We start from the raw sequence: 24,666 nt of genomic DNA, 5'->3' as shown, positions 1-24,666 counted from the left end.
GATGAATGCTTTTCCAAAAGGGAAACTGTTGTCAGTAATGTTCCACAGACTCAGTGTGCAACCCTTGCTTAGATATTATGTTGCTTATTTATTAATGATTCCAACCTTGCCAACAACATTTAAGTCTAGAGATTTGCAGACGACACAAAAAATTGGCCATGTGGTTGATAGGTTTTTGATTAATAAAGGGATCAGGGGTTATGGGGACAAGGCAGGAGAATGGGGATAAGAAAGATATCAGCCATGATTGAATGGAGGAGCGGACCCACTGGGCCGAATGGCCTAATTCTGCTCCTATGTCTTATGGTTCTTATAATGAAGAGGATAGCTCTTGATCCCAGATTGTATCAATGATTTGGCTAAGTGGGTAGAAAAGTCAATCAGTCCAAATAATTGTGAGGTAATTCATTTCTGGAGGGCAGACAAAACAAGGGAATACTCAATAAACAGGAAGATACTGAGAAAGCTAGAAGAAGTGAGACGCCTACTATGGCCAGCGAGGACTGGTTAGGCCGAAAGGCCTGTTTCCATGTTGTATTTCTCTATGACTCTATTACTCTATGCCCTTGGAGTGCATGTCCACAGGTTCCTGAAGGTGGCAGGGCAGGTGGTCCATAAAGCATATGGAACGCTTTCCTTTATTGGGCAAGGTATTGGGTACAAAATTAGGGATGTAATGATGGAACTGCATACAACGCTGGTTAGGCTACGTCTGGAGTCTTGTGTACACTTCTGGTCACCACATTACAGGAGGGATATAATTGCTCTGGAGAGAGCGCAGAGGGGATTAAAAGGAATGTTGCCAGGCTTTGAAAGTTACAGAGATTGGATAGACTAGGGTTGTTTTCCTTAGAACAGAGGAGGCTGAGGGGTGACCTAATTGAGGTGTACAAAATGAGAGGCTTAAGTAGGGTAGGCAGGAAAGACCTGTTTTCCCTTAGTTCAGGGACCAATTACCAAGTGGCAATGATTTAGGGTGATTGGTAGAAAGGGTTAGAGGGACATGAGGAAATACTTTTTTTACGCAGAATGTGCTGGGTGTCTGGAATTAGACCATAAGATATAGGAGCAGAATTAGGCCATTCAGCCCATTGAGTCTGCTCCACCATTTAATCATGGCTTATATGATTGTCATCCCCATTCTCCTGCCTCTCCCTGCAATCCTTGATCTCCTTATTGATCAAGAACCTATCTATCTCTGTCTTAAAGACACTCAATGACCTGGCCTCCACAGCTCTCTGTGGCAATGAGTTCCACAGATTCACCACCCTCCGGCTGAAGAAATTCCTCCTCTTAAAGGAGCATCTTCTCCATGTCCAGTGTAGCTGGGGCTCTCAGTATTCTCTAAGTTTCTATTAAATCCCCACCTCATCCTTATAAACTCCATCGAGTATCGGCCCAGGCTCCTCAACGACTCCTCATATGACAAATCATTCCTGGGGTCGTTCTGTGAATCTCCTCTGGACCCTCTCCAAGGTCAGCACATCCTTCCTTAGGTATGGGGCCCCACATGGCTCACAGTAGTCATGCCTAAGTTGATGGTTGAGGCTCAAGTACTAAACTCATTTAAAACATACCTGACCCTGACGTACAGTAACCTGCAAGGCCAAGGACCAGGTGCTGGGAAATAGGATTAAGATGAGCGGCTAGTTTCTTCTTTCTCTTTTGGGTTGGTGCAGACACGATGGGCTGAATGGCCTCTTTCTGCTCTGTAACATTTCTATGGTTCCGTGGTGTCCTTTGACTCCTTTGTCTCAAGGAGATGGAACGCTATTGTTCTCCATCAAAGCGCAGGGCTGAATCTATGATAGATTAAGCATCTGACTGACTGCCGTTCTTACAGCATCCATCCATTATGTACAAACATAACCTGTGGTTGTTCCAGACACCATGTCCCATTCTCCAGAACTGACATCCATCACTGTGCAAAGCACAAAAGCTTCAGCAAAAAGAAAAATTCATAGCACAGAAGCACTAAAATACATTGTGGGTCTTTCAGCGGAACCGTACTTGATGAATAAGCGCAGAATGATTTGTCGCGATGCTACAGAGGAACTCGTATTACAGTCTGGCCGTTACCTCATACCAATTGAGAACGGTTTGTGCTCTGTAGCGTAAAGAGACAGGAGCAAGCCATTCAGCCCCTTGTAACTGTTTCGCCATGTCATTAGATCACATATCAACTCCATCTACCTGCCATAGTTCCATAATCCTTAATACCCTTACCCTAATAAAAATCTATCAATCTCAAGAATTCCAATGGCCCCCACACCTCCTCTGCCCTACCCCCACCTAACCTGCTATGACAGCTCTTAGCAACAGATTTCTGTAACCTTTTGTTTGAAGGCGTCTCCCTCATCAACCTCCTGAACAGTCTAGAGCTAAGACAAGGGTCAATTTAGCTCAGTTGGCCGGACAGCTGGTTTGTGATAGAGAGGGAGGGACACCAAGAGCAGGGGTTCAATTCCCATACCGGCTGAGGTTATTCATGAAGGCCCCAACCTTCTCAACCTCATCCCTCGCCTGAGGTGTGGCGACCCTCAGATTAAATCACTGCCAGTAAAAGAGGAGATAGATAGGTTCTTGTTCATTAAGGGGATCAAGGATTGCAGGGAGAAGGTAGGAGAATGGGGATGAGAATCATTTAAGCCATGATTGAATAGCAGAACAGGTCGATGGCCTAAATTCTGCCACGGCGTCTTATGGCCCTAATTCCAGACGCATCTGGATAAAAAAGTCTTTCCTCATGTTCCCTCTAACCCTTTCTACCATTTGGGACTATGGTGACCTTACCTTTAGAGCAAAGCCATGAAGAGTTTAGAGTTAGAGTTTAGAAGAATGAGGGGAGATCTCATTGAGACGTATAAGATGATGAATGGGATGGATAGGATAGAGGTGGAGAGACTCTTCCCGCTCAGAAAGGACAGTAGGACTAGGGGGCACAGCCTCAGGATAAAGAGGGGGCGGTTTAGAACGGAGTTGAGGAGGAACTTCTTCACTCAAAGGGTGGTGAATCTCTGGAATTGTCTGCCTGTTGAAGTGGTGGAGGCTGCCTCGCTCAATAGTTTTAAGACGCGGGTTGATGGGTTTTTGATAAGAGAGGGGATTAAGGGTTATGGGGAGAGGGCGGGAATGTGGAACTGAGCCACGACAGATCAGCCCTGATCTTATTGAATGGCGGGGCAGGCTCGAAGGGCTAGATGGCCTACTCCTGCTCCTATTTCTTATGTTCTTATGTTCTAACAGCTTCCTGTTCCCATTCCCAAATTCCTCCCCGCCTTTCCTGATGATGCAGCTCTGCATGAGCTGACATTCTGATGGGCATTGACAACAGCCGTGACAGATATTCTGTGGTGCGTCACCAGATCGTCCCCTGCTCAAAGTTCATCACCCTGCATGTTCCGTCACTTGTCCAGGTGCACTCTGACACTGCCAGGGTAATCAACTGACCAACAATGTCGACCAATTGCTGGAGTTAAAAATGGCTCCAGCATTAAGATTTTGAAAATCTTCATCTGGCTACATCAATATGGGATTTAGACCGGGATTCTCCGAGCTCGCCCACGGCTGGGATTTTCCAGTCCCATTGCAATGAACGGAGATTTGCCTGAGCGTCAAATTCTCCGTTCCCACTGTCAGTGGTGGCGGGGCATACGAGACTGGAGACTGGCCTTAATATTGGTTTAGCACTAGTTTCCTTGTCAAAGTTAACCTTATCCAGTAGCTTAGGAAGCTGCCAATGAGTCACATTGACTGACATGGTGAATGGAATCTTAAAACCGTTCAAGCAGGTGGGATTTTCCCATCCTGCTGCCGTGTCCGGAGATTTGGCTGGCCTCCAAATTCTCTGACATTGATGCAGCAGGAACATGGTGTGTACAGTCGGTAAGATCGTGCCTGGTGTGTTTCCCAGCTGCCGGATTTTCATCTCTGGGTTTTGAACCTAGTCCAGCCTGATGGCCTAGAAGTCTTTCTCTGTCGGATTAATGTTTTCAAACAGTGGTGGAGTGAAAATATAGGCACCTTCGAGGAAGACGTGGAAAAACTTGTAAATACAGATAAATGATGAAAAGGGATTGGTTTTGAAAGGATGAATGGGCACTAATGGCAAGTGGTGCGAAACTAAAGAAAGGGTATGAAGAAAGAGAGGGAAAGAGACTGGGTGAAGGAACGGTAGAAGGATGTACAGACTTTTGGAATATCATAAGGGTTTCAGGGAGAAGGCAGGAGAATGGGGATAAGAATCATATCAGCCATGATTGAATGGCGGAGCAAACTCAATGGGCCAAATGGCCTAATTCGGCTCTTATATCTTATGGGCTATTGGCAATGAGGGAGCCAGTTTGCACCAAAATCAGAAAATGCTGGAAAATCTCAGCAGGCCTGACAACATCTGTGGAGGGAGAATACAGTAAGAAGTCTGACGACACCAGGTTTAAGTCCAATCGATTTATTTGGTAGTAAACTCACAAGCTTTCGAGGTTCCCCTCTTCGTCAGGTGAATGGAGAGTTCTGGCCTCAGACAGAGCATATAAAGCACAGACAGTTTACAGATTACTGATTAGAATGTAAATCTTTACACCTAACCTGCTATTCAAGTCTTAAAGTGGCCGACAATGTGTGTGGAAGGAGCACTGATCACAGGTTACAGAGATGTGTATTGTCTCCAGACAGTACAGTGAGTGAGGTTTTGCAAACCCAGGCAAGTCATGGGGGTTACAGATAGTGCGACATGAACCCAAGATCAAGGGAGAATAGAGCCAACGTTTCGAGTCTGGATGTCGGCCATCACAACGCATAACACTGCAGAGTCGCTGAGCAGAGACTGATAGCCAAGTTCCACATATGTGAAGACAGCCTCAGCCGGGATCTTGGGTTCATGTCACACTATCTGTAACCTGAGCTTGCAAAATCTTACTAACTGTCCTGTCTGGAGGCAACACACCTGTGATTAACACTCTCTCCACTCACATTGTCTGTGCCTTTAAGCCTTGATTACCTGTAAAAAGTCGCATTCCAGCCAATATTTTGTAAATTGAGTTTGTGTCTTTATATGTCCTATTTATGAATAGAACTCCCACTTACCTGACAAAGAGGCAGTGCTCTGAAAGTAGCGGTCTTTGCTACCAAATAAACCTGTTGGACTTTAACTTGGTGTTGTGAGGCTTCTTACTCTATTCTCTCTCCACAGATGCTGTCAGACCTGCTGAGACCTTCCAGCGCTTTTCTGTTTTTGTTTCAGATTCCAGCAGTATTTTGCTATTTAATTGAGCCAATTTGCACACTTGGCAATATGGGCAAGAAGTGTACTTCTGAGCATCTTAAATTTCTGAACAGAATGTAAGACATGCAATCCTTCTGTTTTATATTCATTATTTACTCATAGCTTCGTACTCTCCTCCATTTATCTCCATCTTCACTGCGTTGTAGAGAATACTTACGATTCGATATTGTACATTTCACAGTCATTCACAGAATCATGAAATTATGGAATCCCTTATCTCATCCAGTATTCCTTTCATGTTTAAATTTGCAAGCTTCTGAAAGCTGCATTAAACACCACCAATCTGCTGTGTCTTGATTTAACACACTTACCAGTTTGTCAAGAAAAGGATTTCAAAATCAGTGTAATAACTCCTGGTTCCGTCGGGGGACATCTATCCAGCTTTACAGATTCACAGCTTTCTTTTCTGTACAGAATGAAAGAACACAGTTTTGAGGTGAATGGGAAAAGAAGCAAAGACAACCTGGGCAGCATGGTGGCACAGTGGTTAGCACTGCTGCCTCGCAGGGCCAGGAAACTGAGTTTGATTCCTGGCTTGGACCACTGTCTCTGTGGAGACTGCACATTCTCCCCGTGTCTGCATGAGTTTTCTCCGGGTGCTTCGGCTTCCTCCCACAGACCAAACGACGTGCTGGTTAGGTGCATTAGGACCATGCTAAGTTCTCCCTCAGTGTACCTGAACAGGCGCCGGAGTGTGGTGACTAGGGGATTTCCGAAGTAATTTCATTACACTGTTAATGTAAGTGTACTTGTGACACTAATAAATAAAAACTTTCAACTTTCCCACCCAGTGTTCCTTTAACCCCAAGAGTGAAACCTAATTTCTTCCTGAAATCACACAATGCTTTGGCCTCAACTATATTCTATAGTAGTGAATTCCACACATTTACCACCTTCTGGGCGAGGAAATTTTTCCTCACTTCAGTTCTAAAAGATTTATCCCTTACCTTCAAACTATGACCCCCTAGTTCTGGATACCCCCTCTATTAGGAACATTCTTCCTGAATCTATCCTGTCTAACCTTCTTAGAATTTTATAAGTTTCTATGAGATCCTTCTCCTTCTTCTAAACTATAATGAAAACAATCCTAACTGACTTAGTCTCTCCTCAGATAACGGACTTGCCATCCCAGGAATCAACCTGGTAAACATTCGCTGTACTTCCTCTACGGCAAGGATATTCTTCCTCAGATAAGACACCAAAACTGCACCCAAAGCTCCAGGCCTCTTTACACCCAGTACAATTGCAGCAAAACGTCCCTATCCTCGTACTCTATTCCTCTCGCTGTGAAGGCCAACATACCATTTCCCTGCTTTACCAGCGACTGCTATACGCAGACACCAAGGTGTTGAGGACACCTTGATCTCAGTGGAGTCGGCGTTGCTGGCTCTATTAGGTCGCCCACCCCACCAGCAGCGACAGTGAAGACCACACCTCCAGAGTTCCTGAGCACAGAATGCCAGAGAACCTGGAGTAAAACCCAGCTGTGGAGCTGGGGAGATGGAACATAGAACATTACAGCGCAGTACAGGCTCTTCGGCCCTCGATGTTGCGCCGACCAGTGGAACCAATCTAATGACCCTCTAACCTAAACTATTCCAATATTATCCATACGCCTATCCACTGACCATTTGAATGTCCTCAAAGTTGGCGAGTCCACTACTGCTGCAGGCAGGGCATTCCACGACCTCACTACCCTCTGAGGATCAGATAGGGTGGACAGTGAGAGCCTTTTTCCTCGGATGGTGATGGCTAACACGAAGGGACATAAACTGAGGAGTGATAAATATAGGACGGATGTCAGAGTTGGCGAGTCCACTACTGCTGCAGGCAGGGCATTCCACGACCTCACTACCCTCTGAGTATGTCCCCTCGTGTTAGCCATCACCATCCGAGGAAAAAGGCTCTCACTGTCCACCCTATCTGATCCTCTGATCATCTTGTATGCTAGATGCACCTCAGCCAGCACACAGGGCAGAGAGTACAAAGTTCCACCCACAGTGTGTGAAAGTGTGGTGGAGGGAGGTTCAGCTAGGTCTCTTAAAATTGAATTAAACAGTCACCTGAAGATGGGAAAGAATTTCAGGGATAGATGGAAATGCTGTAGGTATCGATCTAGTTAATTTGCTGAAAGCCAGTATGGGCTTGGTGATTTGAATGCCCTCCTTCTGGGCTGTTCTATGATTCTGTAACTAATTCAGTAGAAGAAGTAAGCGGAGTTAATGTAGCAGGTGTAATAAATGGCCTTCAATAAAATGCCACATAATAGATTCATGAACACAGTCAATGGACAAGTGGATCGATGGATGGCAAACTGAGAGAGATTTAAAGCAGATCGGGACAGAGAGCTTATTATCTATTTACTTATTAGTGCCACAAGTAGGCTTACATTAACACTGCAATGAAGTTACTGTGAAAATCCCTTAGTCACCACACTCCAGCCCCTGTTCGGGTACACTGAGGAAGAATTTAGCATGGTCAGTGCTTAATGATGACCATTATTTTAAATCCCAGTGAATTCAGGCCCAGTAGATCCAATCTCTCCTCAACAATCCTGCCACCCCAGGAATCAGTCTTGGTGAACCTTTGCTGTGCTACTTCAATACCACTATTGAACTGAAATGGGTGGCACAGTGGTTATCATTCCCTCATACTCTAATTTTTCACTCTGTATGAATCTTTTGGCCATTCTTTGCAGTCGTTTACATTATGTCCAGTCTTCTGACTTACCACACACCTTTGCACAATTAAATGCTTTTTCCTTAAGTTCTGCTCTGTTTTTAAACAGAATCCCAAAGTCTTTAGTTCTAAAGTCTTCCCATGATGGCACAATGGTTAGCACTGCTGCCTCACAGCACTGGGATCCGGGTTCAATTCCCATCTTGGAGTGCGGAATCCGCACGTTCTCCCCATATCTGCTTGGGTTTCCTCTGAGTGCTCTAGTTTCCTCCCACAGTCCAAAAGACGTACTAGTTAGATGCATTGGCCACGCTAAATCCTCCCTCAGTGTACCCGAACAGGGGCCGGAGTGTGGCGACGCAGGGATTTTTACAGTAACTTCATTGCAGTGTTAATGTAAGCCTGCTCGTGACACTAATAAATAAACTTAAACACTTTAGGATGGATATGAAGGCATTAGAGATGGCGCAGAATTGATTAACGAGAATAGTTTGAGGAATGAGGGAATTCAATCATGTGGATAGATTGGAGAAGCTGGGGCTGTTCTCATCAGAGAAGAGAAAGTTGAGAGGGGATTTAATGCAGGCATTCAAAATCATGTGGGGGTCTGGACAGAGCGGATTGTTGCTATTGGTGAAAGGCTCAAGAACCCAGGTGGCATAGTTCTAAGGCGACTGGCAAAAGAACCAGAGGCAACACGGGAAAAAATACTTTTAAGCAGCGAGTGATTAGGGTCTGGTGTACATGGCCTAGGTATGTGGCAGAACAAGATGCAATCATGACTTTCAGAAGTGTTACGACAAGATGGTGATTTTTCCCTCTCTACGATTTTGAACCCCCCAAAGGCGGAGGGTGGAGGGGGGCGGGGCGGGGGGGTGTAATCTTATACCAAATTGTATGGGGTAATAGGAAACTACTGTTTTTGGTAAATTAAAGCAGAATCTGACACTCTATCATGAACAATTAACAGGTCTTTATTTTAAAACTGGTGACACCTTATTAATAATGTGGAGATGCCGGCATTGGACTGGGGTAAATACAGTAAGAAGTCTTACAACACCAGGTTAAAGTCCAACAGGTTTATTTGGTAGCACAAGCCACTAGCTTTTGGAGTGTTGCTCCTTCATTAGGTGAGTGGCAGATCTCCCACTTACCTGACAAAGGAGCAGCGCCCCAAAAGCTAGTGGCGTTTGCTACCAAATAAACCTGTTGGACTTTAACCTGGTGTTATAAGACTTTTTACTGTGACACCTTATTAAACAATTAACAAACTGTATAATATCCCAATAGAATGCTGTTTGAATGTGACAAGGCTCATTCAGGAATAATAAAATAAATCCCTATAGCATATATTCACTCTCACATAATATAATACAAGGCATCTGTTGGAAGTATACACTTTCTTCTGATGCTTCTGTCTGGAACACTTGCTGAGTTGTTGTCTCCTTTCCTTTAGATGGTGATTTTCTAAATCATGTATTATTCCCATATTCTATATGAGAGCCTCGCCTCCCCTCCTTCCGACTAAAGGGGTGGCAAGCTTACTCTGAACTTTAGTTCCCACTATCCGGGTTTATATACCTGGAATTACTTCACATTATCCCTGTGACCTGAGTGGCTTGAAGCTGTCAACAACACTCACATTTGGTTCCATTGGTCCTTTGTCTCTGTGTGCTTGCTTTAAACTCACTGGTCCAATTCAAAAGCCTGTTTGCTATGTTGGAATACTGACTTCCAGGCTTTGGTAACATTTTGTAAAGAGCCACCTCTGCAATCTGCTCTGTGCAATTTAAACAGTTTTGTTTTTCAGGCACTGACAGAATCAGCTTTTGAAGAGACAATGCTGTATGATTTCTTCTTTTGGTTTCAGAATTTCCTTTCAAGGTTTACATTCATCAACCACCATATTTTTAACATTATAAATGTAACTTCATAACAAAAGGGAATTGAGTAATTGTCTGAAGGAAACACATCTGTCAGGCTGTAGGAAAAGGACAGGTGAATGGGACACGCTGGATTGCTCTCACAGAGAGCCGACATAGGCAGGTCTGGCTGAATGATCTGTTTCTGTGCAGTAGCCATTCTACAATTGTGCAGAAGTTGGGATAGACCACACTTTCTCATTCATTTATGGAATGTCATTGGCAAGGCCACCTTTTATTGTCCCTCCCTAACTGCCCTGGAGAAGGTGATATTTGAGACACCTTTTCAAACTGTTGCAAAGTGGGGAGGCGATGGCCTAGTGGTATTATCGCTAGACTATTAATTCACAAACTCAGCTCATTCTCTGGGGACCTGGTTTCAAATCCCACCATGACAGAGGGGAAAATTTGAGTTCAATAAAAGATAAGAACAAAGAACAATACAGCATAGGAAACAGGCCCTTCGGCCCTCCAAGCCTGCACCGTTCATGCTTTCAGCTAGATATTTGTTTATATCCCTCTATTCTCAGTCTGTCCATGTGGCTATCCGGATAAGTTTTAAACAATCCCAGCATGTCCGCCTCTACCACCTTGCTTGGCAGTGCATTCCAGGCCCCCACCACCCTCTGTGTAAAATACATCCCTCTGACATCTGTGTTGAACCTTGCCCCCCTCACCTTGAACCTGTGGTCCCTTGTATTCATCACCTCCGACCTGGGAAAAAGTTTCCCACTGTTCACCCTATCTATGCCCTTCATAATTTTACACACCTCTATTAGGTCGCCCCTCATCCTCTGTCTTTCTGGGGAGAACAACCCCAGTTTACCCAATCTCTCCTCATAGCTAAGACCTCCATACCAGGCAACATCCTGGTAAACCTTTTCTGTACTCTCTCCAAAGCCTCCATGTCCTCCACAATATCAGGAACGAAGAATCTACTGGTGAAATCATTGTCAGGCAAACCTTTACAGACTATTACTTACGTGGCGAAAAACTGCAGCAGGCGACGGTGCAGAGGGACCTCGGGGTCCTTGTGCATGAGTCGCAAAAACCCAGCCTGCAGGTGCAGCAGGTGGTCAGGAAGGCGAATGGGATGCTGGCCTTCATAGCGAGGGGGATTGAATATAAAAGTAGGGAGGTCTTGCTGCAGCTGTATAGGGCATTGGTGAGGCCGCAGCTGGAGTACTGTGTGCAGTTTTGGGCGCCGCACCTGCGCAAGGATATTTTGGCCTTGGAGGGAGTGCAGAGGAGGTTTACTAGGCTGATACCGGAGTTGAGGGGGTTGAGCTATGAGGAGAGGCTGAATAAACTAGGCTTGTACTCGTTAGAGTTTAGAAGAATGAGGGGAGATCTCATTGAGACGTATAAGATGATGAATGGGATGGATAGGATAGAGGTGGAAAGACTCTTCCCGCTCAAAAAAGACAGTAGGACTAGGGGGCACAGCCTCAAGATAAAGGGGGGGCGGTTCAGAACGGAGTTGAGGAGGAACTTCTTCACTCAAAGGGTGGTGAATCTCTGGAATTCTCTGCCCGTTGAAGTGGTGGAGGCTGCCTCGCTAAATATTTTTAAGAAGCGGGTTGATGGGTTTTTGATAAGAGAAGGGATTAAGGGTTATGGGGAGAGGGCGGGAAAGTGGAACTGAGCCACGACAGATCAGCCATGATCTTATTGAATGGCGGGGCAGGCTCGAAGGGCCAGATGGCCTACTCCTGCTCCTATTTCTTATGTTCTTATGTTCTTATGTTCTTTCTGATTCACTAATGTCCTTTAGCCATCCTTACCTGCTCTGGCCTACATGTGACTCCAGAGCCACAGCAATGAAATTGATTCTCTAATGCCCTCCAAAGGTAACTAGAGATGGGCAATAAATGCTGGCCCAGCCAGCGGCATCCCACATATAAATTTTTAAAGTATCCATCTGGTGCAGGTTGATCCAGAGTGGCTATTGGGCAGGGAGTTCAGTGACAGTGAAGAGCAGTACTACATTTCCAAGTCAGGACATTGCGTGACTTGCAAGGGAAATTGCAAGTAGTGGCGTTCCCATGTGCCTACTGCCCTTGTCCTTCCAAGTAGTAAAGGTCGTGTGTTTGGAAACTGCTGTCAAAAGGGCCTTGGCTAGTTGCTGCAGTTACATCGTATATATTGCACACACTGGTCCTGCTGTTGGTATAATGAGTACTGCAAACAGTTCCGCTCTCCATACAATGTAAAGGATATAGAGACAATGGAGAAGGTGCAAAAAGTAATTCACTAGAATGATGTCAGATCAAAGAGGTCGTGCCTATCTGTAAAGTTGTGGCTTTCATCTCCACAGAATACAAGAAGGAGGGGCTGATCTGAACAAGGGTTCTAACATCATGAATAGGACAGATGCAGATAAGTTTCCACTTGCGCAGGAAATAAAAACTAGGGGTCGTAAATATTTAATATTTAGTGTCACAAGTAGGTTTACATTAACACTAATGAAGTTACTGTGAAAATCTCCAGGTTGCCACACTCTGATGCTTGTTCAATAAGGGAGAACTTTTTTTTAGCAAGGCCAATGCACAGTGGTTAGCACTGTTGCCTCACAGCGACAGGGACCTGGGTTCAATTCCAGCCTCGGGTCGCTGCCTGGGTGGAGTTTGCACGTTCTCCTCAGGTCTTCGTGGGTTTCTTCCAGGTGCTCTGGTTTCCTCCCGCACTCCAAAGATGTGAGGGTTAGGTGGATTGTCCATGACAACCTGCCCCTTAGTGTCAGGGGGATTAGCAAAATAAATATGTGGGGTTATGGGGATAGAGCCAGGGTGAGATGTTATCGGTACAGGCTAGATGGACCAAATGGCCTCCTGCAGCCCCTCCTTCTTCAATGCTGTGGAGATGAAAGCCACAACTTTACAGGTAGAGATTTTATGATCTATGACCTAACCAGCACATCTTTCGGACTGTAGCAGGAAACCAGAGCGCCTGGAGGAAACCCACACAGATATGGGGAGAATGTCTGTGCAGAGTCTGCACAATGACCCAAACCTGAATCGAATGTTGCCTGGTATGGAGGGCATTAGCTATGAGGAAAGGTTGGAGAATCTTCGTTTGTTCTCACTGGAACAACAGAGATTGAGGGAAGACCTGATAGAAGTCTATAAGATTATAAGAGGCATGGGCAGAGGAGATAGTCAGAAGCTTTTTTCTAGGGTGGAAGAGTCAATGACTAGGAGGCACAAGTTTAAGGTGCGAGGGGCAAGGTTTAAAGGAGATGTAAGAGGCATATTTTTTACACAGAAGGTGGTGGGTGCCTGGAATTTGTTGCCGGTGAGAGGTAGTGGAAGCAGATATGGTAGTGGCTTTTAAGTAGTTTGACAAATACATGAATAGTACGGGAATAGAGGGATATGGTCCCCGGGTGGCACGGTAGCACAGTGGTTAGCACTGCTGCTTCACAGCTCCAGGGACCCGGGTTCGATTCCCAGCTCGGGTCTCTGTCTGTGTGGAGTTTGCACGTTCTCCTCATGTCAGTGTGGGTTTCCTCAGAGCGCTCCGGTTTCCTCCCACAGTCCAAAGATGTGCAGGTTAGGTTGATTTGCCATGCTAAAATTGCCCCTTAGTGTCCTGAGACGTGTAGATTAGAGGGATGAGTGGGTAAAATATGTAGGGATAAGGCCTGGGTGGGATTGTGGTTGGTACAGACTTGATGGAATGAATAGCCTCTTTCTGTACTATAGGGTTTCTATGATTCTGTGGAAGGGTAGGGGGTTTTAGTTGAGTCAGGCAGCATAGAGGGGTGAAGGGCCTGTCCCTATACTATAATTGTCTTTGTTCTTTGAATCCAGGTCTCTAGCACCGTGCCACCCATAAGGCCTCGAAGGTCATGAAAGGGAGAGATGCAGATAAGATATTTCCACTCTTTCTGATATCTTATGGTCATGGGGCCATAAATATAAGAGAGTCACTAATAAATGCAAGAGACAATTTAGGATAAAATCCTTTACACAATGAATGAGGCGCCATCGTAATGTGTCGTTGAGGCGTATAGTACAGATAAACACATGGTAGAGAAGGAATTTAAATGCTATATCAATGGGGTAAGAAGAAGAGGAGTGGGAAGATAAGCATCAATAGTTGAATAGACATTATTTTGTTGTCGTAGAGCCTATGTATAACTTCAAAGATTTGATGTGCTGCAATGATTGCCTGACACTTGGAAAGGGGGCCACGACGAGCAGATGAGGTAGTGAATCAACGAAACTTCATTTGCAAATGATGCCATCTCTCCGTTTCATCCTGTTGAGGCCATTCCTTGTAACAGAAAGATGAAAGACAGCTCACCTTTTTAATGTTGCTTTTTTGGCTGGGTTTAAAAGAGATTAGAAATCTAAATGTACACATAATTCCCTTTTTACAGATTCACTCTTTTCCTAATCCAAAAGGTGTTCCGAAATATAATGAGTCCCCCGAGCTTGCTCTCCAGCTGTGAAATGTTTCAAGGCAGTTTCAGTTTATTCGTCATTCCCAAAAGCTTTCTCTGTAATTCATTCTCAGGGTGTGGGGGTTGCTGGGAAACTCAGCATTTATTGTGCACCTCCAGTTGCCTTTGACAAGTTATTAAAAACTGCTTTCTTACCACCGCTATCGATGTGGTGAGGCACTTCGATGAAGCTGTGAGATAGGATTTGGAACCAGTCACAATGAAAGAGTGGCTGTACTTCCTCAATGGGATGCTGTTGATCTGGAAGGGAAATTGGAGGTGATGTGCCTGATGGCCTTAATTCTCTTGTTCGTGGCCTGTCCTCATTGATAGAGCTACATCAGCATGGTCAACATGGTGGCACAGTGGTTAGCACTGCTGCCTCACAGCGCCAGGGACCTGGGTTCGATTCTGGTCTTAGGTGGCTGTCCATGTGGAGTTTGCACGTTCTCCCTGGATTGCGTGGGTTTCCTTCAAGTGTTCCATTTTCCACCCACAGCCCAAAGATGCACGGGTTTGGTTGATTGGCCATGTTAAATTTCCCGATCGTGTTGGGGAGGTGGGGTGCAGCGGGAGTTGATCTTTCTCTACATCCTTGCTATGACTGTAACATTACATTCTGCACCCTCTCCTTTCCTTTTCTATGAAGGGTATGATATAGTGCCCAAGAAACAATTTTTCCACTGTATGCCAATACTTGTGACAATAATAAATCGAATCAAATCAAAATCAGATCAGATCAAATCAAATCAAAGTAGTGTTCCAGGGATAGGTCAGGGTGGGATTGTTGTTGGTACAGACTGTCACCACCCTCTCGGTAAAAAGATTTTTTCGTCACATCCCCTCTAAACCTCCTGCCCCTCACCTTGAACCCATGTCCCCTCGTGACTGACTTTTCAACTAGGGGGGAACAGCCGCTCCTTATCCACTCTCCCCAAGTCCTTCATTAAGGAGAGGATTAAGGAGAATCCTAAGGCGTTCTATAGGTATGTCAAGAACAGAAGGTTGGTTAGGGCAAGGTTAGGGCCAGTTATAGACAGTAGAGGGAAGTTGTGTGTGGAACCGGAAGAGATTGGAGAAGCATTGAACCAATATTTCTCTTCGGTGTTCACGCAGGGGGACATGAATGTAGCTGTGGAGGACACTGGGGTGCAGGGGTGTAAAATAGAAAGTATTGCAGTTGAAACTGGGGACGTGCTGGATATTCTAGAGGGCTTGAAAATAGATAAGTCCCCTGGTCCGGATGGGATTTACCCTAGGATTCTCTGGGAGGCTAGAGAGGTGATTGCAGAGCCTCTGGCTCTGATCTTCAGGTCATCGTTGGTCTCTGGTATAGTACCGGAAGATTGGAGGACAGCGAATGTTGTCCCATTGTTTAAGAAGGGGAACAGAGACTTCCCCGGGAATTATAGACCGGTGAGTCTTACTTCTGTTGTGGGCAAGGTTTTAGAAAGAATTATTAGGGATAGGATTTATAGTTATTTGGAGAGTAATGAATTGATTAGAGACAGTCAGCATGGTTTTGTAGCAGGTAGGTCGTGCCTTACTAACCTTATTGAGTTCTTTGAGAAAGTGACCAAAGAGGTGGATAGGGGTAAGGCAGTTGACGTGGTATATATGGATTTTAGTAAGGCGTTTGATAAGGTTCACCATGGTGGGCTTCTGCAGAAAATGCAGATGTATGGGATTGGGGGTAATCTAGGTACTTGGATCAGGAATTGGCTGGCAGATAGGAGACAGAGGGTGGTGGTTGATGGTGAATATTCGTCATGGAGTTCGGTTACGAGCGGTGTGCCTCAGGGATCTGTTTTGGGGCCACTGCTGTTTGTAATTTTTATTAATGATCTGGATGAGGGTGTAGTTGGGTGGATTAGTAAGTTTGCTGATGACACCAGAGTCGGTGGTGTGGTAGATTGTGAGGAAGGGTGTCATAGTTTGCAGGGTGACTTAGACAGGTTGCAGAGCTGGGCCGCGAGGTGGCGGATGGAGTTTAATGCGGAGAAGTGTGAGGTAATTCATTTCGGTAGGAGTAACAGCTGTGTTCACTGTAGGGCCAACGGGAGGACTTTGAATAGTGTGGAGGAGCAGAGGGATCTAGGTGTATGTGTACATAGATCCCTGAAAGTTGGGAATCAAGTAGATAAGGTAGTTAAGAAGGCATACGGTGTCTTGGCGTTTATTGGTAGGGGGATTGAATTTAGGAGTCGCAGCGTCACGTTGCAACTGTACACAACTCTGGTGCAGCCGCACTTGGAGTACTGTGTGCAGTTCTGGTCCCCACATTACAGGAAGGACGTGGAGGCTTTGGAGAGGGTGCAGAGGAGGTTTACCAGGATGTTGCCTGGTATGGAGGGGAGGTCATATGAGGAGAGACTGAGGGATTTGGGGTTGTTTTCGCTGGAAAGAAGGAGGCTAAGAGGGGATCTTATTGAAACATATAAGATGATTAGAGGTTTAGATAGGGTGGATAGTGACAGCCTTTTTCCTCGGATGGAGAATGCTAGCACGAGGGGGCATGGCTTTAAATTAAGGGGTGGTAGTTATAGGACTGATGTCAGGGGTAGGTTCTTTACCCAGAGGGTGGTGAGGGATTGGAATGCCCTGCCTGCTGTGGTTGTAAATGCGCCTAATTTGGGGGCGTTTAAGAGATCTGTGGATAGGTTTATGGACAAAAAGGGATTGGTTTAGATTAGTGGGTCAGTGTTTTTTTTTAAAAAAAACTGGTCGGCGCAACATCGTGGGCCGAAGGGCCTGTTCTGCGCTGTAATGTTCTATGTTCATAGTGTTGTAACCCTTGATCAGGTCACCCTTCAGTCTTCTCTGCTCCAACAAAGACAACCCAAGCCTATCCAACTTAACTGAAATGTTCCAACCCAAGGCAGCATCCTGATAAATCTCCTCTGCACCCCGTCCAGTGCAGTCTGATCCTTCAGTAAAAGTTACAACAGATTGCTCATCAGTATTGTCCTATGAGGAAAGGTTGAAGTGATCTTTGGGGCAGCTCGGTGCCTCAGTGGTTAGCACTGCTGCCTCACAGCACCATGGGCCCGAGTTCAATTCCAGCCTCAGGTCATTGAGTGGAATTTGCACATCATCCCCGTGTCTGCGTGGGTTTACTCTGGATGCTTCGGTTTCCTTCCACACTCCAAAGATATATAGGCTAAGTTGTTTGGTCACGCGAAATTGACCCTAGTGTCAGGGGATTAGCAGAGTAAATATGTGAGATTGTGGGAATAGAGCTTTGGGTGGATTGTGGTCAGTGCAGACTTGATGGGCTGAATGGCCTCTTTCTGCACTGTAGGGATTCTATGATTCTATGAGACTGGTCTGTATTCTTCAGAGTTCAGAAAAATGAGAGATAATGTCATCAAAGCATACAAAATCCTTACATGGTTGGACAGGGTTACTGCAGAAAGGCTGTTTCCCCTGGCTGGGAGGTCTAGACACAGTAAAAAGTCTGACAACACCAGGTTTTAGTCCAACCGATTTATTTGATAATAGACTCACAAGCTTTCGGGGTTAGTCCCTTCATCAGGTGTATGGAGAGTTCTGGCCTCAGACAGAGCATATAAAGCACAGACAGTTTAGAGATTACTGATTAGAATGCGAATCCTTACACCTAACCTGCTGTTCAAGACCTGAAGTGGCTGACAATGTGAGTGGAAGGAGCACTGATCACAGGTTAATGAGATGTGTATTGTCTCCAGACAGTACAGTAAGTGAGGTTTTGCAAACCCAGGCAAGTCACGGGGGTTACAGATAGTGCGACATGAACCCAAGATCCCTGTTGAGACCGTAATCTCAATCTGTTGAGATCAGTAATCTCTAAACTGCCTGTGCTTTATATGCTCTGTCTGAGGCCAGAACTCTCCATTCACCTGACGAAGGGACTAACCCCGAAAGCTTGTGAGTCTATTATCAAATAAATCGGTTGGACTAAAACCTGGTGTTGTCAGACTTTTTACTGTGTTTACGCCAGTCCAACGCCGGCATACCCACATCATGGGAGGTCTAGAACCAGGATGCATAGTCTCAGAATACAAGGTTGGCAATTTAGGACTGAAATGATGAGACGTCCTTTCACTTAGCAGGCTGTGAATCTTTGAAATTCTCTCCCCAGAGACTGTGGAGGCTCAATTATTGAATATGTTCAAGACAGAAGTCTTGCATGGCATGGTGGCACAATGGTTAGCACGGCTGCCTCACAGCGCCAGGGACCCAGGTTCAATTCCCGGCTTGGGTCACCGTCTGCGTGGAGTTTGCACGTTCTCCCCATGTCTGTGTGGGTTTCCTCCGGGTGCTCCAGTTTCCTCCCACAGTCCAAAGATGTGCTGGTTAGAATGATCAACCATACTTAGTGTCAGGGGGATTAACAGAGTCGGTCTACGGGGATAGGGTCTGGGTGGGATTGTGGTCGGTGCAGGGTCGAATGGCCTCCCGTGGGGATGCTATGGCATGCCTGGATTACAAATCCAGGACCATGACGAATGCTCTTGTGTATCCTGGTTGGGAGTAAGTCAGGGATATTTTCACATGCAAATAGGGATGAAATTGCAGAGTAACTTATCAGGGAAAGCAACTGAAGCGGGCAGTTTAAATTGGATGCGGAGGGAAGGGGTTAATGGAGAGGATTGATAGAAAGAGGAACAAGCTCAGTCTCTTTTCCGTCCTCAACATTTTTTTCTGTATCTACATGTATCCTTCTGTCTGCGTATATTTATCATCTGTAGACTGACTCTTGTCTCTGTTTCTATGTAGTTTGCGTGTCGGATAGAACGCACGACTGCAGAAGGATCGATGTAATTTGCAGCGAGACGCGTGTATTTTATTAGTAGGCTGTCTCTGAGCCTGAGGGGCATGTCCCTGCACGATGATTTACATGCAAATTGAATGAGCGAACAGTAGGCATTCAGGTTACATTAGGAGGTAAATACATTCGGTAAATCTGCAATTAGGTAAACCCTGTTTGCTGGATGTTCCCGAATGTCAACTGCAGATTGACACGTACAGGCTGTCAGCCCCTGCTCACCAGGCAGTCAGCACCTTCTCAGCTGGGATCAAGGCTAATCCTACTCTAAATACCATCTGAAATAATTGGAGAGATCATTCCATAATGATAGAGAGACTGAGGGGATAAAATGCCAGCTATCTGTTCTTTTTAATGATTATTATAACCTTGAACCTCTGGATGTTGTGAATGTGCTGTTGTACTAGAGTTTGAAAATAAGATTTGGCTCCAGTTAACCCCTTAGGAACTGAATAGTACAGCGTAGGTTGAACCAGGCTGATCCCTGGGATGGCAGGTCTGGTTTACGTCTGGAGACATATAAGATAATGAAGGGGATGGATAGGGTAGAGGTAGAGAGATTCTTCCTGCTTAGAAAGGATAGCAGAACTAGAGGGCACAGCCTCAAGATAAGGGGGGGACAGTTTTGATCAGAGTTGGGGAGGAACTTCTTCACTCAAAGGGTGGTGAATCTCTGGAATTCTCTGCCCGTTGAAGTGGTGGAGGCTACCTCGCTAAACATATTTAAGTCACGGGTAGATAGGTTTCTGATAGACAGGGGAATTAAGGGTTATGGGGAGAAAGCGGGAAAGTGGAACTGATCCACTTCAGATCAGCCATGATCTTATTGAATGGCGGGGCAGGCTCGAAGGGCTAGATGGCCTACTCCTGCTCCTATTTCTTACGTTCTTATGTTTATGAGGGGAGACTAAGTCGGTGAGGATTCTATTCACTGGAGTTTAGAAGAACGAGAGGGGATCTCGTAGAAACTTATAAAATTCTAACAGGGTTAGACAGTGTTGATTCAGCAAGAATGTTCCCAGTGGTGGAGGAATCCAAAATTGGGGGTCATAGTTTGAAGATAAGGGGTAAACCTTTTAAAACTGAGGTAAGGAGAAATTTCATCACCCAGAGGGTGGTGAGTGTGTGGAATTCACTGCCACAGAATGTCGTTGAGGCCAAAGTGTTGTGTGATTTGAATTAGAAATTAGATATAGCTCTTTGGGCTAAAGAGATATAGGGGGATCAGGATATTGAATTTGATGATCAGCCATGATCAGAATGAATGGCTGAGCAAGTTTAAACGGCCAAGTAACCTACTCTCGCTTCTAGTTTCTACGTTTCTATGCAAATAGCGCAAATTTTAACCTCAAGAGTTGATGGGAAACTGACACAAAACTAGCAGAATGAGAGATGGTCATGGTTGTTGCGCAACAATCATCTGACGCAGCAGGAGTTAGAAACACGGAAACATTGGAAATAGGGTAATCCCTATAGGTAATCCCTATAGGTAAAATTCCTCTAACCTACACATCTCAGGACTCTAATGGGCAATTTTTAGCATGGCCAATCAACCTAACCCTATCAAATCAAACCAATAGTCTAGTTGGAAGAATGAGCGGTGCAGGCTTGGAGGGCCGAAGGGCCTGTTTCCTGTGCTGTATTGTTCTTTGTTCTTTGTAACCCGCACACCCTTGGACTGTGATGGAATACTCTCCACTTGCCTGGGTGGGTTAGACTTGAAAAGCTTGACTCAAAGAACAAAGAACCAAAGAACAGTACAGCACAGGAACAGGCCCTTCGGCCCTCCAAGCCTGTGCTGATCATGATGCCTGCCTAAACTAAAGCCGTACGCACTTACGGAGTTTGTATCCTTCCATTCCCATCCTATTCATTTTTTGTCTGGATGCCCCTTAAATTCCGCTATCGTACCTGCTCCCACCCCCTCCCCAGGCAGCGCATTCCAGACATTCACCACCCTCTATAAACTACTTGCTTCATACATCTCCCCTAAACCTTTCCCTACGCACCTTAAACCTATGTCTCCTAGTACTTGTTTCTTTCTTCCCTAGGAAAAAGTATCTGACTATCCACTTCGTCCATGCCACTCATAATTAAACTTGTAAACCTCCATCAGGTCGTCCCCATTCCATCAGGACAAAGCAATAGTTTGGCAAAACGTCCACTTGAGAAAGCTGAGGCTTTTTCCTTGCTTCTGCGAGTGATGTGATTCACTAGTTCCAGTGAGTCAATACGGTTAATGTTTCGTTTGTTGCCTTCTATTGCCTCAAAGATTGACTTAAACTTGGCTTCTGTTTAACTGAAAGTGAAACAGTGGTGATTGATCTGAAAGAGCTTGTGAATAAGAAAGGTCTGTCCTTGAACACTTGTAAAGAAGCAACAGCCCCTACGGAGAAAGAGAAAATCAAAAGAAATTTTAAAATTTCCTCAACCCTTGCTCCCATTTTCCCTTTAATCATTGTCATCATCAAATAACTCCTGTCAGATACTTAACGTCATTTTTCTTTGGACTGGGAAATCTGAATGGTAAAAGTACAAATGAAGTTAGCAGCCAGTAGAATTGGATGAAGTTTACACTGAGTTCATTGTACAATGCAGAAGAACGCTATTCACCCATTGAGTCTGCACTGACCCTCTGACAGAGCATTTTAATCTGGCCCTATTCCCATAACCCCACATATTTACCCCTAACCTACACATTTTGGGCAATTTAGCATGGCCAATCTACCTAACCTGCACATCTTTGGACTGTGGGAGGAAACCGGAGCACCCGGAGGAAACCCACACAGACGCAGGAGAGTGTGCAGACTCTACACAGACGGTCACCCAAGGAGAGAATTGAACATGTGTCACTGGCGCTGTGAGGCAGCTGTGTTCAACACTGTGCCACCCATGGTGCTTAATTCATCTTCTTATCAGTGCAAGGTACCCTTAAAGGAATTAGTTTACTTTTATTTTCCTTAGACGTCTCATGACATTATTGTCAACACCAGGTTAAATTCCAACAGGTTTATTTGGTATCATAAGCTTTCGGAGCGCTGCTCCTTCATCAGGTGAGCTGTTTGGTGAGATACCAGGTGGGACATTTCTATGAAAATGGCAGTGAGTGTGTGAGTACCAGAGTGGTAAAAAGCCTGAGTGGGAAGAAAGGAATGGTGCCCTGTTTTTTGCCCAAGATTGCAAAAAATTACAAAGAGTTGTGAATATAGCCCAGTCCATCACTCAAACCAGCCTCCCATCCATAAGAACATAAGAACATAAGAAATAGGAGCAGGAGTAGGCCATCTGGCCCTTCGAGCCTGCCCCGCCATTCAATAAGATCATGGCTGATCTGTCGCTGCTCAGTTCCACTTTCCCGCCCTCTCCCCATAACCCTTAATCCCCTCTCTTATCAAAAACCCATCAACCCGCTTCTTAAAAATATTTAGCAAGGCAGCCTCCACCACTTCAACGGGCAGAGAATTCCAGAGATTCACCACCCTTTGAGTGAAGAAGTTCCTCCTCAACTCTGTTCTAAAACGCCCCCCCCCTTTATCTTGAGGCTGTGCCCCCTAGTCCTACTGTCTTTTCTGAGCGGGAAGAGTCTCTCCACCTCTATCCTATCCATCCCATTCATCATCTTATACGTCTCAATGAGATCTCCCCTCATTCTTCTAAACTCTAACGAGTACAAGCCTAGTTTATTCAGCCTCTCCTCATAGCTCAACCCCCTCAACTCCGGTATCAGCCTAGTAAACCTCCTCTGCACTACCTCCAAGGCCAAAATATCTTTGCGCAGGTGCGGCGCCCAAAACTGCACACAGTACTCCAGCTGCGGCCTCACCAATGCCCTATACAGCTGCAGCAAGACCTCCCTACTTTTATATTCAATCCCCTTCGCTATGAAGGCTAGCATCCCATTCGCCTTCCTGACCACCTGCTGCACCTGCAGGCTGGGTTTTTGCGACTCATGCACAAGGACCCCGAGGTCCCTCTGCACCGTCGCCTGCTGCAGTTTTTCGCCACGTAAGTAATAGTCCTTCCTACCATTCTTCCTACCAAAGTGGACCACCTCACACTTGCCAACATTAAATTCCATTTGCCATTTCCTGGCCCATTCGCCCAGCCTATCTAGATCCATTGACACTGTCTACACTTCCTGCTGCCTCGGAAAAGCAACCAGCACGCACCCTGGACATACTTTTTCCACCTTCTTCCGTCAGGAAAAATATACAAAAGTCGGAGGACACGTACCAACCGACTCAAAAACAGCTTCTTCCCTGCTTCCATTAGACTTTTTAATGGACCGACCTTGCACCAAGTTGATCTTTCTCTGCACCCAAACTATGACTGTAAAACTACATTCTATACCCGCTCCTTTCCTTCTCTATGTACGGTATACCTTGTCTGTTTGGCGTACAAGAAACAACACTCTTCACTGTATACCAATAATAAATGTGACAATAACAAATCAAAGCAAATCAAATCAAATTTTTTTAAAAAATGTTCAAAGAAAATAAAAAACCAATTCACTATTTTGTTTCATGCTCCAAGGAACTTTCTTCTCGATCGCTTGTCCGTAGGATCCCTGCTTGATTCCAGGACAGTCCTAGAGAATTAACACCCTAAGTGTGACCTTCACACAATCCAATATTGTGTCTTCCAGGGAAACCCTTACAAGGACATTCAGGACATTATGGACAAGCTGCTGAGAACCGTGAACCAAATGGTGATCATGCTCGGAAGAGACCACAGTCTCATTGTGAGTACTTCCTGCTTTTATTGGCTTCCTGATTCTTGGAATGTTTGGAAAGAATTTGCAATGTTGGATAATGTGAAAAGTGTTTGTTGCTTTTTTTTTGGGTGAGATGGTTGACTTGTGTTGAAGTAATGGTTGTTTATTCAAAGAGTGGTTCCACCGTGGCATGTCTAGTTTGGAGAACAGAGGCAGAATTGATATGAATGTGTGGCCTTTTGATGGATACTGGATGTGACGAACAGAATCTCCTTTGTTGCAAACACACTTGTTCCTTCACTGATGAAGGAGAAAATGGTAATTCACTTGGGTTTCCTTTTCCAGTATTTTGTGACACGGGCATTCCTCATTAAGTTTAGCTGGTCCTTGCATTTGTGAGGATTTATCACAACTAGTGCTGTGATCATTATAGTGATGGAAAACAGAATTCTCAATATAGGATGAAAAATAACTCAGGGCTGACTTTGCCTGGTTTCTGCTCTCTCTGAGAATTGGATTGAGCCTAATCCCTGAAGGTCTTAGGCCTCCAATGTGTTGTCTATGGGTCTCGGACCAGTGTTCAAGGTAATAATCGTATTCAGAGAAAATATGGGGAATTAATTGTGCTAAAGCTGATCTATCTTTGAACCGACTACACCCTTGTTAAAATGACCGCAGGATACAGTGATGCTATTTAGACATCTGATCCTCAATCTCTGGGAGCTGGATGAAGGTAGGTGCTATGCAATAGCTTAGTGCCCGGATACATGTGTTGAACCTATATTGCTACATTTAGATTGTTAGAAGGGATGG

General features: G+C 45.2%; 1 protein-coding gene across 1 annotated transcript in view; it reads left to right on the top strand.

Annotated features, from left to right (window-relative positions):
* LOC145346307 (dedicator of cytokinesis protein 2-like) overlaps positions 1–24,666 on the top strand; it is a 1,149,449-nt gene that overhangs the window by 424,950 nt on the left and 699,833 nt on the right. The window contains exon 27 of the mRNA XM_080193520.1: positions 23,785–23,880. Within this exon, the coding sequence (XP_080049646.1) occupies positions 23,785–23,880 (96 nt within the window). The remainder of the gene's footprint in view (positions 1–23,784; positions 23,881–24,666) is intronic.

The sequence above is a fragment of the Carcharhinus amblyrhynchos genome, chromosome 1 (genome assembly GCF_965287045.1).
Source record: "Carcharhinus amblyrhynchos chromosome 1, sCarAmb.v2.hapA, whole genome shotgun sequence".
NCBI lineage: Eukaryota > Metazoa > Chordata > Chondrichthyes > Carcharhiniformes > Carcharhinidae > Carcharhinus > Carcharhinus amblyrhynchos.
Note: the sequence above shows the minus strand (reverse complement) of the source record. Positions and strands in the feature narration are given on the sequence as shown.